The sequence below is a fragment of the Manis javanica genome, chromosome 4, assembly GCF_040802235.1.
Source record: "Manis javanica isolate MJ-LG chromosome 4, MJ_LKY, whole genome shotgun sequence".
In the NCBI taxonomy this organism is placed as follows: Eukaryota; Metazoa; Chordata; class Mammalia; order Pholidota; family Manidae; genus Manis; species Manis javanica.
The window spans coordinates 120,538,284-120,553,308 of record NC_133159.1 but is presented as its reverse complement, the minus strand read 5'-3'; the positions used below and the strand labels follow the sequence as shown (position 1 = coordinate 120,553,308).

The 15,025-nt window shown below is 43.6% G+C and overlaps 1 protein-coding gene and 1 non-coding gene across 6 annotated transcripts in view; both read left to right on the top strand.

The window, feature by feature from the left end:
• Positions 1-15,025, top strand: part of ARHGAP44 (Rho GTPase activating protein 44) — a 187,179-nt gene that overhangs the window by 101,600 nt on the left and 70,554 nt on the right. For all 5 annotated transcript variants that reach the window (XM_037001383.2, XM_037001381.2, XM_037001380.2 and 2 more), the window contains 3 exons: positions 3,946-4,022; positions 7,541-7,652; positions 10,051-10,127. In XM_037001383.2, coding sequence (XP_036857278.1) covers positions 3,946-4,022; positions 7,541-7,652; positions 10,051-10,127 — 266 coding nt within the window. The remainder of the gene's footprint in view (positions 1-3,945; positions 4,023-7,540; positions 7,653-10,050; positions 10,128-15,025) is intronic.
• Positions 4,547-4,649, top strand: LOC118968916 (U6 spliceosomal RNA). The gene has a single exon (XR_005056790.2). It is a non-coding gene; the product is annotated as a U6 spliceosomal RNA (small nuclear RNA).

Here is a 15,025-nt window from a genome sequence, read left to right as displayed (position 1 = left end):
TAATGCTACCCTCTTTGCTGAATTAGAGCATGTCAGAAGGGTGTCAAGGGACCAGAAATAGCTGGTAAGTAATGCTTCCTCCGTGGCTCAGGAGCAGGGCTTCTCTGGTCACAGCACTCAAGCTGGGTTTTCCAGTCTAGTCTGAATTTTGCCCAACAGACATTTGGCTGTCCCTTCACTGTCCTCCCTCCAAGACTGATCAGCTTCGAAGTCCTCTAGGGGCCGTCTTTGTTCTGACTTTGACCTTCACTGTGTTAGTCCCCCATGGGCACAGTTTTCTGCTTGACTCACAAACAGGACTAATGGATCTAATCTTCCCATGTTTGGAAAAACTCCACTTACCAATGGGTAGATACATCTCCCCAAAGGATGTCAACTCCCAGGCTATTAGAAGTTTCCTTTGACCCAGAGGGTATTATGCTCAGTGAAATGAGCCAGGCAAAGAAAGACAAATACCATATGATTTCACTTATTGTGGAATCAAAAAGCAAACAAACAAAAACTAAACCTAATGAGTAAAACACAAATGGACTCACAGACACGGAGAACAGACTGGCAGTTACCATGGGGGTGGGACTGTGGTGGGTGAGTGAAATAGGTGAAAGGGGTAAAGAGGCACAAAGTCTCAATTATAATATAAATTTTTCATGGAAATGAAAGTACAGCATAGAGAATGAACTCAATAGTATTGTCAGAGAATATAGTCAATAAGCTATGTTAACTGATACTAACTATATTGGAGTGGACATTTAATAAAGTAGATAACTTGAATCATAGAAACCAATATAATATTGTATACCCACTATATTTCAATAAAATAAATAAGATAAAGAACTTCCCTTTGGTCTGTTACAGGCAAGACCTCTCTTACCTTGCTTCCTTGTCAGATTTTTAAGAAGGGCTCTGAAAAGCTGAGGTCATGCTCTACAGGTGGGTCCTGGGCACTGGGAACAGCACGAACCGCAGGGGTCTTCCTGTGTGAGCTCCCGTACCGTGATGCCTCGAGCTAACATTCGGGGTGGAGTGTCCTCACTGGCCAGTTGCTGGGACACTTAGGAACCTGCTGTTTGAAGACCTGCCTTTAGACCCTGTTGCTCAGCTCAGGCACAGTTGGCGTTTTGGGCTGGATAATTCTTTATTTTGGGGGACTGTCCTGCGTGTTCTAGGGCATTTAGAAGCACCCCTGGCCTCTGTCCATTAGATGCCAGTGGTGTTCCCCGTGTGTGAGAATCAAAAGTATCTTCAGTCATTTCCAAATGTCCCTGGGGAAGAAGATCACACCTGATTCAGAGTTAACACCTTCAGCCACAGTCTCTCTGTGACCATAACGCATATTATACCTGCTTAATTCTTTTTTTTTGACTCTTTTCTCTTTTACCCACTTCAGACATTTTTTTAAAAAATGTGTTTTAAATAACTTTTTAAAAAAATGAAAGGTGGGGTTAGGTACTCTCCTGACATACTGTTTCCTGTGCCTTAAATTAAATCTCTGGAAATGTGTACCTAATAGCTTTGTAGGACAAATAAAAAGTGGTGTTTAAATTTGGCTGTATTAATACTGAGTTGCCTGGTCTGGTTTTTGCCAAGAAGGATGCCTGTTTTGTTAGAAGTGATGAGTGAGAGGCATCTAGCTCCCAGGGAGTGGGCATGTGTCAGGGCATTGGGGGGACCAGGTGCAGACCCAGTGAGGGCCCCCTCCCAGGACCTCTGTCTTGGTTCTCCCCACCGGGACTCCTCCCAGGAACCATGCAAACTTCTGTGACACTCCTGGGGGCTGACCTACCTCCCAGGGTCCTCTCTGGAGAACTTTAGAGCGCTAAGGTCTCCTGGATGTTCAGACCAGATTCCTAAGTTCTGGTGGACAGAACCCTAAAAACTTGATTCCTCTTTGAGGCGAGTTGATCGTCTGTCTCAGGATTGAGCTTTTTAATCTGATCTTGTGCTTCTTAAACAAACCCTTCAATAGTCACCCAGTGCCCTTAGATTAAGACCCCAGAGCCTGCCTCTGGCTGACAAGGTTGTGTAGTAACCACCTCTGCCCTCTTCTCCTGCTGTCTCTGGCACACTTTGCACCAGCCACACTGGCCTCTCGGGGACCTCAAGCCCGTCATGCACGCTGCTACCTCAGGATCTTTGCTCTTGCAGTTCCCTCTACCAAGAATGTCCTCTCCCAAACTTTCTTGAAGCACCACTGACTCTTCCTCATACTGAAGGTGTATCTTCCATGCCACCCGTTCTGAGAGGCCCCTCATCACAGCTCCATGCCCCTCAGCTGCCCGCTGCACCCACTGTCCTGCTTGCTGGTGTCCACACCACTTCCAGTTGTTTGAAATCACCTTCTTCATGGCGTTTATTATTTGTCTCCATGCACTAGAACATGAAGTCCACGAGAGTGTGTAGTCTCATTCAGCCCTGGTGTGCTGCCTGGAAGGCACTCCATAAGTCCTGGCTCTGTGCATGAATGGCAGCTGATGCTCTCTGTGTCGTGACACAGGAGGCTCAGGAGAACTGTCTGTATAGCAGTGGTGGGGGGACCCGAGAATCTGCTCACAGCTCTCACCTTGTTCTCTGTGATGGTGAACGGTGCAGGCTCAGTAAGGAGAGGGCTTGTTGATACTTTAGGGAGGAATGGGTCAAGTCACGCTCCTGGAACAGCAGGCTCCTTCCTACCTGCCTCTTTCCCTCCCTTCCTATATGTCATAAGATTTACCATTTCAGCTATTTTACAGGCTGTGATTCAGTGACATTTAGTACATTCCCAGTATTGTGTAACCAGCACCACTGTCTAGGTCCAGAAGATTTTCATCCTCCCAGAGGAAAACTGTGCACATTAAGCAGCCATTCCCCGTCACCCCTCCCCCAAGCCCCAGGCAACCTACTTTCACTAATCTACACCCTGTCCCTATGGATTTGCTTCTTCTGGATATTTCATATAAATAGCATTGTACAGCAAGTGCCCTTTGTGCCTGGCATATTGCACTTTGCATGACATTTTTAAGGTTCACCTGTTGTTTTTCTTGTCAGGACTTCATTCCTGTTTATGGTTGGATAAAACTCCAGGGTCTGGTAGAACCATTTGCTTATCCATTCGTCGGTTGATGGACATTTGAACTGTTTCTGCCTTTTGGCTATTACAATTAATGCTGCTGTTCACATTTATGCATGTGTTTTTTCTTGCTCGTCTGTTTTCCGTTGTTTTGCGCATGCACCGGAGTGCTGCTGGGCCCCACAGTGGTTTTCTTGGACTTACTGCAATACTGCCAAACCTCCACAACGTTGCGCTGTTGTAGGTTTCCACCAGCATTGCATGAAGGCTCCAATTGCTCCACATGCTCACCCGTACTTCTCTTCATTTAAAAAAATATTATTTATATTATTGTTGCCATCCTTGTGGGTGTGAGGTGGTCTCTCATCGTGGCTGTGATTTGATTTCCCTGACAACTAATGATATGAGCATCTTTTTGTGTGCTTGCTTACTATTTTATTTCTCCTACCGAGTGTGCCTTATTCTGGTGTTTAAAACTTTCGTGCACTGGACACTTTCTCTCTTTCTTGACCATAAGCTGCCTTGTTTATAAAATGGGGCTTAATAAACATCTCAGGAGAGAGACTGAGCTTTAGAAATTAAAGCATTGCTCGAATCTTTGTTAACTTAAGTCGAACATCTCTTTTTTCTCCTTTAAACCCTACCTTATTTTAAAATGCAGCACATGAACCTTAGGCTCATTTTCCAAATTGGCCAGTTTAATTAAGCGTGAATTTTCCGAATTTTGACATCTCTGAGTCTAACCCACCATTGTATCCTATGAATTTTTAGGTTTTAAATATATTTTAAATCTAGTTTATTTGTAAGATAGTCTGGGCAAGTATTTGACTTTTTGATATTTTAAAATAAATGGATAAATGTTGAAGTAGTTTTCATGACAACGTTTTTTTCCTTTTCAGAAAAAATTGCCTTTGACAACACTGGCTCAGTGTTTGATGGAAGGGTCAGCTATCCTGGGAGATGACACACTTCTTGGGTAAGGTGTTACCATATATTGGTTTGTGCCAAATCTAAGTAAGTTCCCATCCATAAAAGGGGGCCTAGAACTTCTCAGGGAGGCATTGAGGACACCTGCAGTCTGGCTGGCGACTTGGATGATGAAGGAGAAAAGCCTGCCAGTGAGAAATCGAAACCCCAGACCCCGAAGCCATGTTGCCTGTGCAGCACAGCAACTTCCAAGTGTAGAAATTAGCATAAAATTGTTGGTGGACAATTGAAATCTCTAGGGCTGAAGCAGAAGCAAATATGAAACCTTTCAGTGTCAGATGTCAGAACTTCTAGGATTCCCAGAAGAACAACCCTTGCTGATTTTGAGCTCACAATAAAAACAAACCAAAAAGAATTGTCATGGGAGTGAATCAGCAGGCTTAATCAGTAGGGAATCAGTACCCTAAGGTCTAAAAATAATAGGACAGCATGAAAGGAAATACAAAATAATTATATAAATGCATATAACATAATTATGTTAAAAATGAAGTTTAAAAATTAAACAAGAACAGAGCCTGCTTCAGCAGAGCATATACTAAAATTGGAATGATACTGAGGAGATTAGCATGGCTCTTGCACAAGGATGACACAAATTTGTGAAGTGTTCCATATTTTTAAGAAAATGTTTTTGTAACTATGTATGGTGATAAATGTTACCTAGACTTACTGTGGTGAACATTTCACAATATATGCAAATATTGAATCAGTGTGTTATACACCTGAAACTAATATAATATATGTCAGTTATACATGAAGCATAATTTATTCAATTATATATGAATGAAGTGTAAGAGAGAAAGATGTAGACATTATTCAGTGGAGAAGTGTTAACTCTAGGGGGAAAATATTTTCTCAGCCTGAGGCAAAATACCTTTGGAACTGAAATCAGTCAAAGGGAGAAATAAAGTGGGAGAAACCTGTTTATTGCCTACAAACAGTTGTCCACTTCTGCTCTCCCATGTCTCTTGTGACCTGGCTGCAAAAAGGGACCCCACCCAACCTCTCCAGTCCAGATAGGCCCTTGATCCCCCTTGTAATTACCTATTGATATGGAGATGGACTACTTCTCCCCACCCCTTGGAAACACCTATTGATGGATATGCACTAAGGCCAGGTGAGAGATTCTGGAAATAATCGCAATTTAACCCACAAGAAGCATGGGTGATGGAATATAGCACAATATCTAGTAGTAGTTCCTGAAGAAGAAAACACGGGAAAGAGAATTTTATGTATTTTTCTCTTCTAGATTTTCAGAAAAACAAGTCTTAGATTTAAGAAGCACAAAAAATCGTGATTGAGTTCAACACAAAGATATCCATCCCTGTACACAATATAGTAAAATGATACATTATTAACAAAAAAGAAATTTAAAATCAACCAAGGAAAAAGATAATTATCAAAGACCCATGAGATTGATAGCACACTATTTATGCATCAATTAAAAAATGCCAGGAAATAATAGGGTAATGTCTTCAAGTACTGAGTGACAATATAAGAAGCTTAGATTCTATTATAAACTAAATCACTATTCAAGAATAAGGGGAAAATAAGCATATTTTCAGGCAAAGATTTAGAGAAGTTACTACTTGCATATTTTCACTGAAAGGCCTAGTTACGGTTATGTAAAACATTATGTCTAGAGAAAAGGCATGAAAGGCAAATGTGGCATTAAAAAAATTAGTGAATGTGGCATAAGGGATGAAAAAATTATTTTTCCCTCTACCCATCTTAGGTTCCTTATATGGAGCCATGCAAACTAAATGACAAAAATAGATAACAAGAGAAAAACATACATTTTATATGTGCAGTGCACACACACATGGGACAACTCAGTGATTAGTAACTCAAAGGGTGGCTAGAACTCAGGCTTATGTGGCATTTTCAACAAAAGAATAATAATTTTTATAGACATGACAAGACAAAGGGAAAAAAAAATAACCCTGAGTTTCTAGGGCAGCAAATTGTGGAAGGCAAATGTACTCGGAAACTAATGGAAGATAAGGGCTAGTTAGGAAGGTGTATCATGTGGATTCCTCTGGTGCCTTCTCCTGGCTGATAAGGGCCTAGCGTTGTCTCTGGTGGTTAACTTCTATCAGTCCTGGTAGAGAGGGGAGGAGGGATACCTTAGTAAGTTTGTGCCCTGCTTTTAGGCATATAGGGGGAGGGCAGAGAGCTTTTTTGTATCTGCTTCTTCTCAGCTTCCTTCCGCACAAAATAATCCTTATACCAAAGTGGCATATTTTGGGGTTGCATTCAGTATAAAGAAATATAAATAAGTATTGAGTTTAAAAAAATAGCAATTTGGTAACGATCAGTTTTGGGGGAGTTTAAAGCAAAGTGAAACTAAAATACTAAAAATTAATAACTTGAAACAGTGGAAAGTGAAGTAGTGTTTAAGCTCATGTATTGTTTGAAAGAAGGATGATAATACTACATTTGAGAAAAGACTGGCTGCAAAAAGAATAGAAATAAAATGTATCACTTCAAAACTAGTGAAAGGATGAAAAGGAAAATAAGTACAAGAGAAAAAAAATCTGTGGAAGGAAGAAAAAATGAAAAAGTAAGCAAATAAAAGCATAGTAAATAGAAAACACAATGAAGGTAAAAGCAGTGAATGCATGTATGTCTGCAAGCATAAGAGACGTAAATGTCATAAATCCAAATCTTTATGATATAGAGAATCTCAGGTGGATAAACATGCATGCTGTTTCTGAGACACAGCTAAAACAGAGCGACACACCAAGGTTGAAAATGAAGGGATGAAGGACACCCAGGTAAAGGTGGCAGACTGAACACACACATCTAATTTTGTTCCTTTCCAAAAATCTGCTACAATAAAGGGATTTTTATGCATGTTTCAGTTAACATGGTACCATGCAAAGGGAAGACTCTCTGGGTGGCATTCAAGGGAAATGAACATCTTTGAAATATTGCGTCCTCTCATTTAGGAATAGGACGTAACTTTCTACTCATTCAAGTCTTCTCTTGTTTGTTTATTATTAATAACTTCTGGGATGGTTGTTCCATTCCAGTTTGCCTACTCACCCTGTATGATAAAAGTTTTCATGGCTTGGGAGAAAGAGGTTTCTTTTCTTTAGAGCCCATTGGAATTAAGGGTTTGTATGTCTTTAAAGATGTAGGTTTGTTTGTGCATCATTTAGCTGGTTTCACCAGTGCTCTCAGGGGAGATAGAAGCATCGTGCTCTTAAAAAGCCCTGTGGATTCAGCATGTATGAGTCTGTGTATCCACATTCCTCTTACATTACCCTACATGTTCCTTTTACCCCAGGCACACAGTAGGTGCTTAGAATCATTTTAAAAATTGATAATTTCAGAAATGAAAATGGATAGAGTAAGTTGGTTAAGGGGACAGCTGGGAAATTGACAAGTTTATTAAACTGTCATGAACATTTACTCAGCAGGTGTATGACACAGTATGTGACAGTATGACACAGGTTGCACCTTGTTCTAGGGTATTCAGTATGGGTTTGTTCCTTTCTGTTGCAGGAAGATGCTGAAACTCTGTGGAGAGACAGAGGACAAGCTGGCTCAGGAGCTGATTCATTTTGAATTGCAAGTAGAGAGAGATGTGATTGAGCCCCTGTTTCTGCTGGCTGAGGTAAGCGGGAATGAGGCGTGGCTGAGGGAGCGGGGAGTAGGGACTAACATTGGCCCTTCGGTCAGCTTGCTTCCTGCCTTATTGTTTCTGTCCCTCCCGCTACTCTGATGTAGCTTTAAATCAGGGATTATTGCTACCTCACTGTAGGGTCAGGATTCCCCAGTAGGGCAGCCCCTTTAGCTGTTTGCCACCCGCTTCTTGCACCCTCCCGTTTGGCTGCTGGCATTCCAGTGAGTGACGGTGCAAAGCTGGCTTCACTGTCTCCTTCCCCCCAGGATCCTGACTGCTGCACCACCATGCCCTCCCATTTCAAGGCATTTGTGAAATGAACAAGCAGCCTCCCCACATGGAGACTGGGGACCATGTCCGAGAGACTCTGTGAGGCCTATTGTAGTTTATGTTTACATAGATCCCTTTCTTGGATTTTAAAGGATACTAAATAAAGCTGTTTTATAAAAAAAAAAACCTTTAGTGTCTATGGGACAGTTTTGCTAGCTTCAGCCAACTGAAATTTTGTCAAGTAGGAAAGGAAATGGTTGGGGGACGCTAGAGGCCTACTTTGGGTATGTTGTGGGTTTGCCTCCAGAACTCCATAATAGACCAAATACTGCAAACAAGTGAGTCAAGTGAATGTTTTTGGTTTCCCAGTGCATATGAAAGTTATGTTTACACCATATATAGTTTTCTAAGTATATAGTAGCATTAGGTCTAAAAAAAAGTTCATACCTTAATTAAAAAATACCTTATTCCTAAAAAATGTTAGCCATCATCTAAGCTTTCAGTGACTTAAAATCACTGATCACATATCACCATAACAAATATAATAATAGTGAACAAATTTGAAATCTTGCGAGAATTACCAAAATGCGGCAGAGACCCAAAGCGAGCAGCCCCTGTTGGAAGAATGGCGCCAGTAGTCTTGGCCCCATGTAGGGCCGCCACAGACTTTCAATTGGTAAAACCTGCAGTAAAGTAAAGCACAGTAAAATGAGTCTGCTTGTATTTGCCCTGAACCCTAAAGCTCCTCCCAACTGCCTTCAATTAGGCATGCAAACCAGGGCTGTCCCATAGGACTGTCTGTGATCGTGGAAATGTGCAATGCCTGCAGAGTTTGGTGGTCTTGAGCTCTTGAAATGAAGTTAGTGTGACTGTAGAACTACATTTTTAATTTGACTTAGTTTTCATTCATTTGAATTTAAAATGGCATAGCCACAGGTAGCTAGAGGGCACCGTATTGGCCAGCTTTGCCCTAGACCATATCTGGTTTCCTTTTTAGACAGCCGCCAGCACCTCCACATGCCCTGGTACGGTTTCTGGGACAGGATGTAGGCAAATAATTACCTGAGGGCCTAATGGTATCCAAGGAGAAAATCCCAGATATGGTACTCTGGTCTTGACCAGCTCTAGGCTTCTCTGATTGGCATCAGTTGACCTGTTACAGGTCATCCCCCAGCCTAGAACATTCACACAAGGCCCTTTGCTCTTCATAAAGGTGACCTGGGGTCCCAGCCAAAGCCTGAAGCAAACTCGGGGGGCAGGTCTTACCTGGGTCCTGAGACGCGCTTGTACAAACCAGATGCCCATGGGCCTCTCCAGCTTTGCCTCTGGGCTCTCGTGACCCCAGAAGCTCAAGTAGAGGTCATTACACCCAGGACACTACTTACCCTCTTCCAAGAGTGAATCGAAAACGCCTCAGAGATCACTGGATTTCCTTACATTTTCTCCTTATATCAAAGCCACAGGCTGACATGATTTTGGTTTAATTTGCGTCCAATTTCCCCTTTTAAGTGCTCACGTCCTGTCCCACTTTTGCTGGGCCTGGTACCAAAATCCTACACTGGAATGTTCAGTTAAGTCATTTTTAGAAATAAAAATATAAAAAGATCATCCACGCACAACCACTATGGGCGAACTTCTCAGCTGAGAAAAGCCATGGTGGTGTTTACTCATTATTTACTTTGGAAAGAATCTTACTTTATCTCTTTTAAAATATACCCTAATTGCATTCTCTGGAGCATCTCAGGTCTCCTGAGACCAGTTCCCTTTATCCTTCTGCCGTCTGTTTTGAATTAGGTCTGTGTGTCAGGCCTGATTGCCTTCCTCCCCACTCTGTAAGCAGAGGGACACAGGACTGAGCCCATTTCTGCTGGTTGAGGTGAGAGCAGGATGAGGAGCCTCAGTGGTCAGGGGAGCACAGAGCCCGGATGGCGAGCTGGGTCCTGGAGGGCCTGGCAGGTGTCCCACACAGAAAGCATGTTAGCGCAGGAAAAACAATGATTTCATCTGAAAGGAAGGATTGGGAGACTCTTGCCAACTTGTTGGATGGCTGTCCGTAGTTTCTTTGAGGATTTATCTTGAGCTTCAGTCCTCCTATGTCTTTTATCTCCTGTAACCACAGGTGGAAATCCCAAATATTCAAAAACAAAGGAAACATTTGGCAAAGTTGGTGCTGGACATGGATTCTTCACGAACAAGGTACAGTGGGGTTTCTTTGCTTTCATTTTTACCTCTTGGGACAGTGATCATATTTGGCAGGTAGGGAGTTTGGTAGGGAGTCTGTGTATGGGTGCATGTGAGTGTGTTTATGTTCACTCCCAAGTGCCAGGTACTTCCCCAGGAAGTAAGAAGGTAGGCATAGGGAGGGGAGATATGGGGCCCCCACTCTCATGGGGGCTGTAGCCTAGTTTGGGAGGCAGACACCAGGCCGGTGAACAAACTCACAAGACCATTTCCAGCAGCTGTAAATCCTAGGAGATGGCACAGTGGAATTTTGGAAGGGAATGATGGAGACGGGGGCAGGGCACAGTAACATTAGGTAAAGCAGGCTTTTTGAGGAGATAACTTGATCTGAGACATAAATGATGAGAAGGATGAAGCCAAGCAAGGATCTGGTACAGAACTGTCCATGGCAGTGGGAACAGCAAGTGTGAAGGCCCTAAGGTGGGAATGAAGTTGACATATTTGTGGACTGAATGAAGGCCAGTGTGGCTGGGGTCGAAGGAACAAAGGGGAGAGTAGTAGGTGCAGAGATCAGAGAGGCAGGATGGATGATGTGTGTCTATAATAAGGGGAGGATTTGTAATTCCAGGGACCTGTTCCCCTTTTCTTCAGCCCGTGGTATAGGGATCCCCTTTCTGTGGCCATTTGCTAAACCTGAGACCAGTTCCAACAGTGCTGCTTATCTCCTGCACTCCTCTCCCAGAATCCTCCAGAAAAAGCCTATTAGAGCTGGGAAGTGCCAGAGGCCCCGAGGTGGTGTTGATGCTGTCATATGTCATGATTGTACATACTTGCCTTTTCCACTGAAGTGTGTTAAGTGCACACATTGAAAGACTGCAGGCTCATGAATATTAATGTGGAAGGAACATTTTGGTTCTGTCTTGGGTCCTTTGTAGGTCGAGGTTAATAATCTTCCCATCTTGCATTAATTTTCTTGAAGAAACAAAACAAAAACAATATATTTGGGTTGAGAGATCTAAGATAAGGTTCTGAACCAGGAGTCAGAGATGAGATATCAAGATCCCCATCACCTGTTTTCTAGACCTTTGAGCTTGGTCAGGTCCCTCAACCTCCTAGCACAGCTGTTTCTTCACCTGTACACAGGTAGTAGCAACATTTGTGGGTTGAACTGAGGAGGTTATTTTGAGTGTCAAATGAGGTCATGCTTGCCACAGCACTTCCCCAGGCACTACTGTAACTAGTTGGGGCCGTGTTGTTCTGCACATGGACCCATAAAAAGTATAGGCCTATCCCCCTAGACCAGAAATAAAACAGGTTAGATCAGCAGAGAAGCAGAGTTTTCTTTAGGTAGCTTGGTGCTTCCCAGACTTCACGCCCCCTGAATGATGTCTGATGTCTGTGCCTACACGTCTTGCAAAAAACTGATTCACTTTTTCAAAATGAGTCTGTTTTAAAAAGAAACTTTATGGCACTTCCCTAAGTTGAAAGGTGGTGCCCTTTGCTACAAATATCAGCCAGACATTAACGTGAACAGATGATGGAAGCAAAGCCTGTGTTATGTTTTCGATCCTCTTGCCTATGAAGGCTGCAGGAGGAGGAGGAGAAGTTGGGAAGCTGTTAAAGTGGCTCTGACCCAGATCTGAGGCTCTCTTCTCAGGGCACTTGCAGGAACAGAGAGCAGATTGCATGTTACCACTACTTCCTTGCCTCCCGTAACACCCGTGTTCGAGTCCCATATTTTGGGAGTCATGCAAGATGACTGAAGAGATGCTGATTGTCCCACTGTTCAGATGACGGCAGATACCATGCCGCTGTGGACCTGGGTTCTTAGCTCTGAGGGCTTGTCTTTGCTTCTGTGAGGAGAACCTGAGTGTCTAGCATAGAGCTTCTGGTCCAAAGGCCAAATGTTAGCCTCAATGTTTGTCACCGGCATCTCCACTTACAGAGTTTTGTTCAGTCTGCTTACGAAAAGGAGAGTTACTCCTGGGTGGCAGCCATGGTCAGCTAGTCTTGTGTTATATTCATAAGGGCAAAACACCAAGTGGCATATGGATCCAAAACCTTGGAAAAGTGTCCTTGGGGGCCTCCCTTCCATGATTTAACAAACTTCATTATTTTCAGCTCATCATTTCTCATGTATTGGAACAGGTAAGGAAAATCTCTACCTTCCCTATCTAAGTATTTATGCTTATAAACTCCAGCTTAGACCCTGACTACCTTCATTGTTTCAGAAGCCAACCTACCCCAGCTTCCTGCCTTTTCCCTAACCCCTAACTCCTAGTCACTGTGAGGACTGCATCCCAGAACACAGCAGTTCAAGTGGGACCAAAGGTTATACTATAGAGTTGCAAGGTCACCAGTCACCCTTCTGGAGCAGTGGGGTCCTCACTGTGCCCACCCCCATGCCACCCCTCTTCCTGTAATCAGTTTTCACGTTAGAATTTCTTCCTTGCAGCGTCCTTCTGCTGATTAACTAAAGCTTTCTTTAGTCCTGTTCTGTCCTTTATGAATGACACTAACTAGAACTAAGCAGAGCATTCAAGTGGAGACACACTCTGCCTTCTAAGACAGGCAGGATCTTTTTTTTACATATTATCAGCTCTTCTTGACCAGTAGCTCTATGGCTGCATCCTTAAATTCTACCACAAATTTGGTGGATACTGTCAAATCCAACTGACTCATCCAGTGTTGAACTAGGTCTAAGTCCAACGTGTGTCTTTGTCTGAATTCCAGAAAATGTGGCTGTGTGCTTCAAAAGCCAATTATGTAAACTGTAATATCCTCAGAGAAGACTGAAGCTTAAAAGATGAATAAAAGATTATTGATGAGAAGGATGGAGAAGAAAACTCAAGGACGCTTTACACTCAAGGAATGTGAATTGAATTGAATTGAATGATGCACAAATGTTGTTTCTGCAATAGGTTTAATTTGGCAGTGGCAAACAAGAAGCCATATTCCATCCCAAGGTCTGCCATACTTTTTTCTGGGCATGTATCTCAAGGTCACCCCTTCTGGGTCCAGGGACTTTAAGTTTCTGCTGAATAATTGCCTCTGGGTCTTACTGCTATGCACTGAATTGTGTCCTCTACCAAATTTGTATGTAGAAGCACCAACCTGTGTGTGACCCTTTTGGAGATAAGGCCTTTAGGAAGCAGTTAAGGTTAAGTCAGTCATTTGAGTAGGACCCTAACCCAGTAGGATTGGTGGCCTTGTAAGAAGAGGAAGAGAGGGCGATCTCTCTCTGAACACTCCAAGGAAAGGCCCTGTGAGGACAAGGCCAGAAGGCAGCCATCTACAAGCCAGGGAGAGGCCTTCAGCAGAACCCAGACCCTGCTGGAACCTTGATCTGGGGCTTCCAGTCTCCAGAGCTGTGGGGAAAAAGTGTCTGTTGTTTAAGTTACCTGGTCTATGGTATTTTGTTATGACAGCTCAAGCAGACTAATACAGCTGCCTTCTTTGGGAGCATGTGAACTAATTAACAAGTAAAACAGAAGGATTTGGGGGTGGTCCCTGGGAAGCTGGTGGAACTAGTGAAGTGGAGCACTGGCAGCGGGCTTCTGGAGCTGGGTGGTTCCGGGGCCCCCCGGGACTGGCTGCAGTCTCACTGCCATCAGGAGCATCCACCTCTGCTTCGCTCCACAGGCAGGCATCCTCTTCTGAGGCATTGTCCTCGTGGCCCCTGGACGTCCCTTGGGCTCAGGTCTCCCCAGCATGAGACCTCCTCCTTTTGCTCCAATTCCATAAGTACAAAGGAGGGGCTCCGCCTGCCTGGACTTGGCTTGTTCGCCTTCCTGGGCTCGTCGGTCGGCCACGGGCTGTGCTTGCATCAGGAACCCTCACACGGACCACTCCCGGGGGTACCTCCTTCGGCCTGCACATTAGAGCAGGGGTGAGGCAGGCCTTCCCAAAGTGGAGGATGCTAGTGTCAGTAAAGAACATGACTGGACAGACCAAATGGTAAATGTCCCAATAAAGAAACTTCCCTGTGTGCTTCCCCCCAAATTCTTCTTCTGTGTGTGCTATTGCCCTGAGCTGATGCTGCATTTGTCTTCTTTACCCTTCTCCTGACCCCTAACATTCCATACCCTTCTGTCCCTAACATCCCATATGCTACCCATACCCTTCTGTCCCTAGCATCCCGTACCCTATCCCATACCCTCTGTCCCTAACATCCCATACCCTATCCCGTACCCTTCTGTCCCTAACATCCCATACTCTATCCCATACCCTTCTCCTGACCCCTAAAATCCCATGCCCTATCCTGTACCCTTCTGTCCCTAACATCCTGTACCCTATCCTATACCCTAATTTCCCTAACATCCTGTGCCCTATCCTGTACTCTTCTGTCCCTAACATCGCATGCCCTATCCCACATCCTAATGTCCCTAACATCCGGTACCCTTCTCCTGACTCCTGACATCCTGTACCCTGTCTCCTCCAGCCCTCAATCAGGCTTGAATCTGTCTCTACCACTCCCAGACCATCTAGTGTCACTGTCTTTCCCAGAGAGTGATGGTGTCACATCAGCCACTGCAGTGGGAGGAGTGAACTTTCTCCTCTTCAAATTTCAAAGCTCAAATTTATGCTTCAGATGAAGAATCTGCTCCATCTCTTGACAGAACAGGACATTTCTTGGGTTTATTTAATTGGGCTGAGAAGACCAGCGTACCTTGAATTCATGATTATTGTCTCTTTTCCCAACAGGTTACTATCTAACCAATTAACCAATTTTGCACACTGTCCTTGCTGTTTTGTTACCTGATTTCACAATCTTATTCTGTACCTTATCACTGTTTGATAATATCAAATAGATTGTCTATTGTAAGTAAAATTCCCTATAAAGGGAAGGATAAGGCATATTTTTAAACTACCAAGCTGTTGACTAAGGGATAGGATTTGAAGGAAGAAATAGG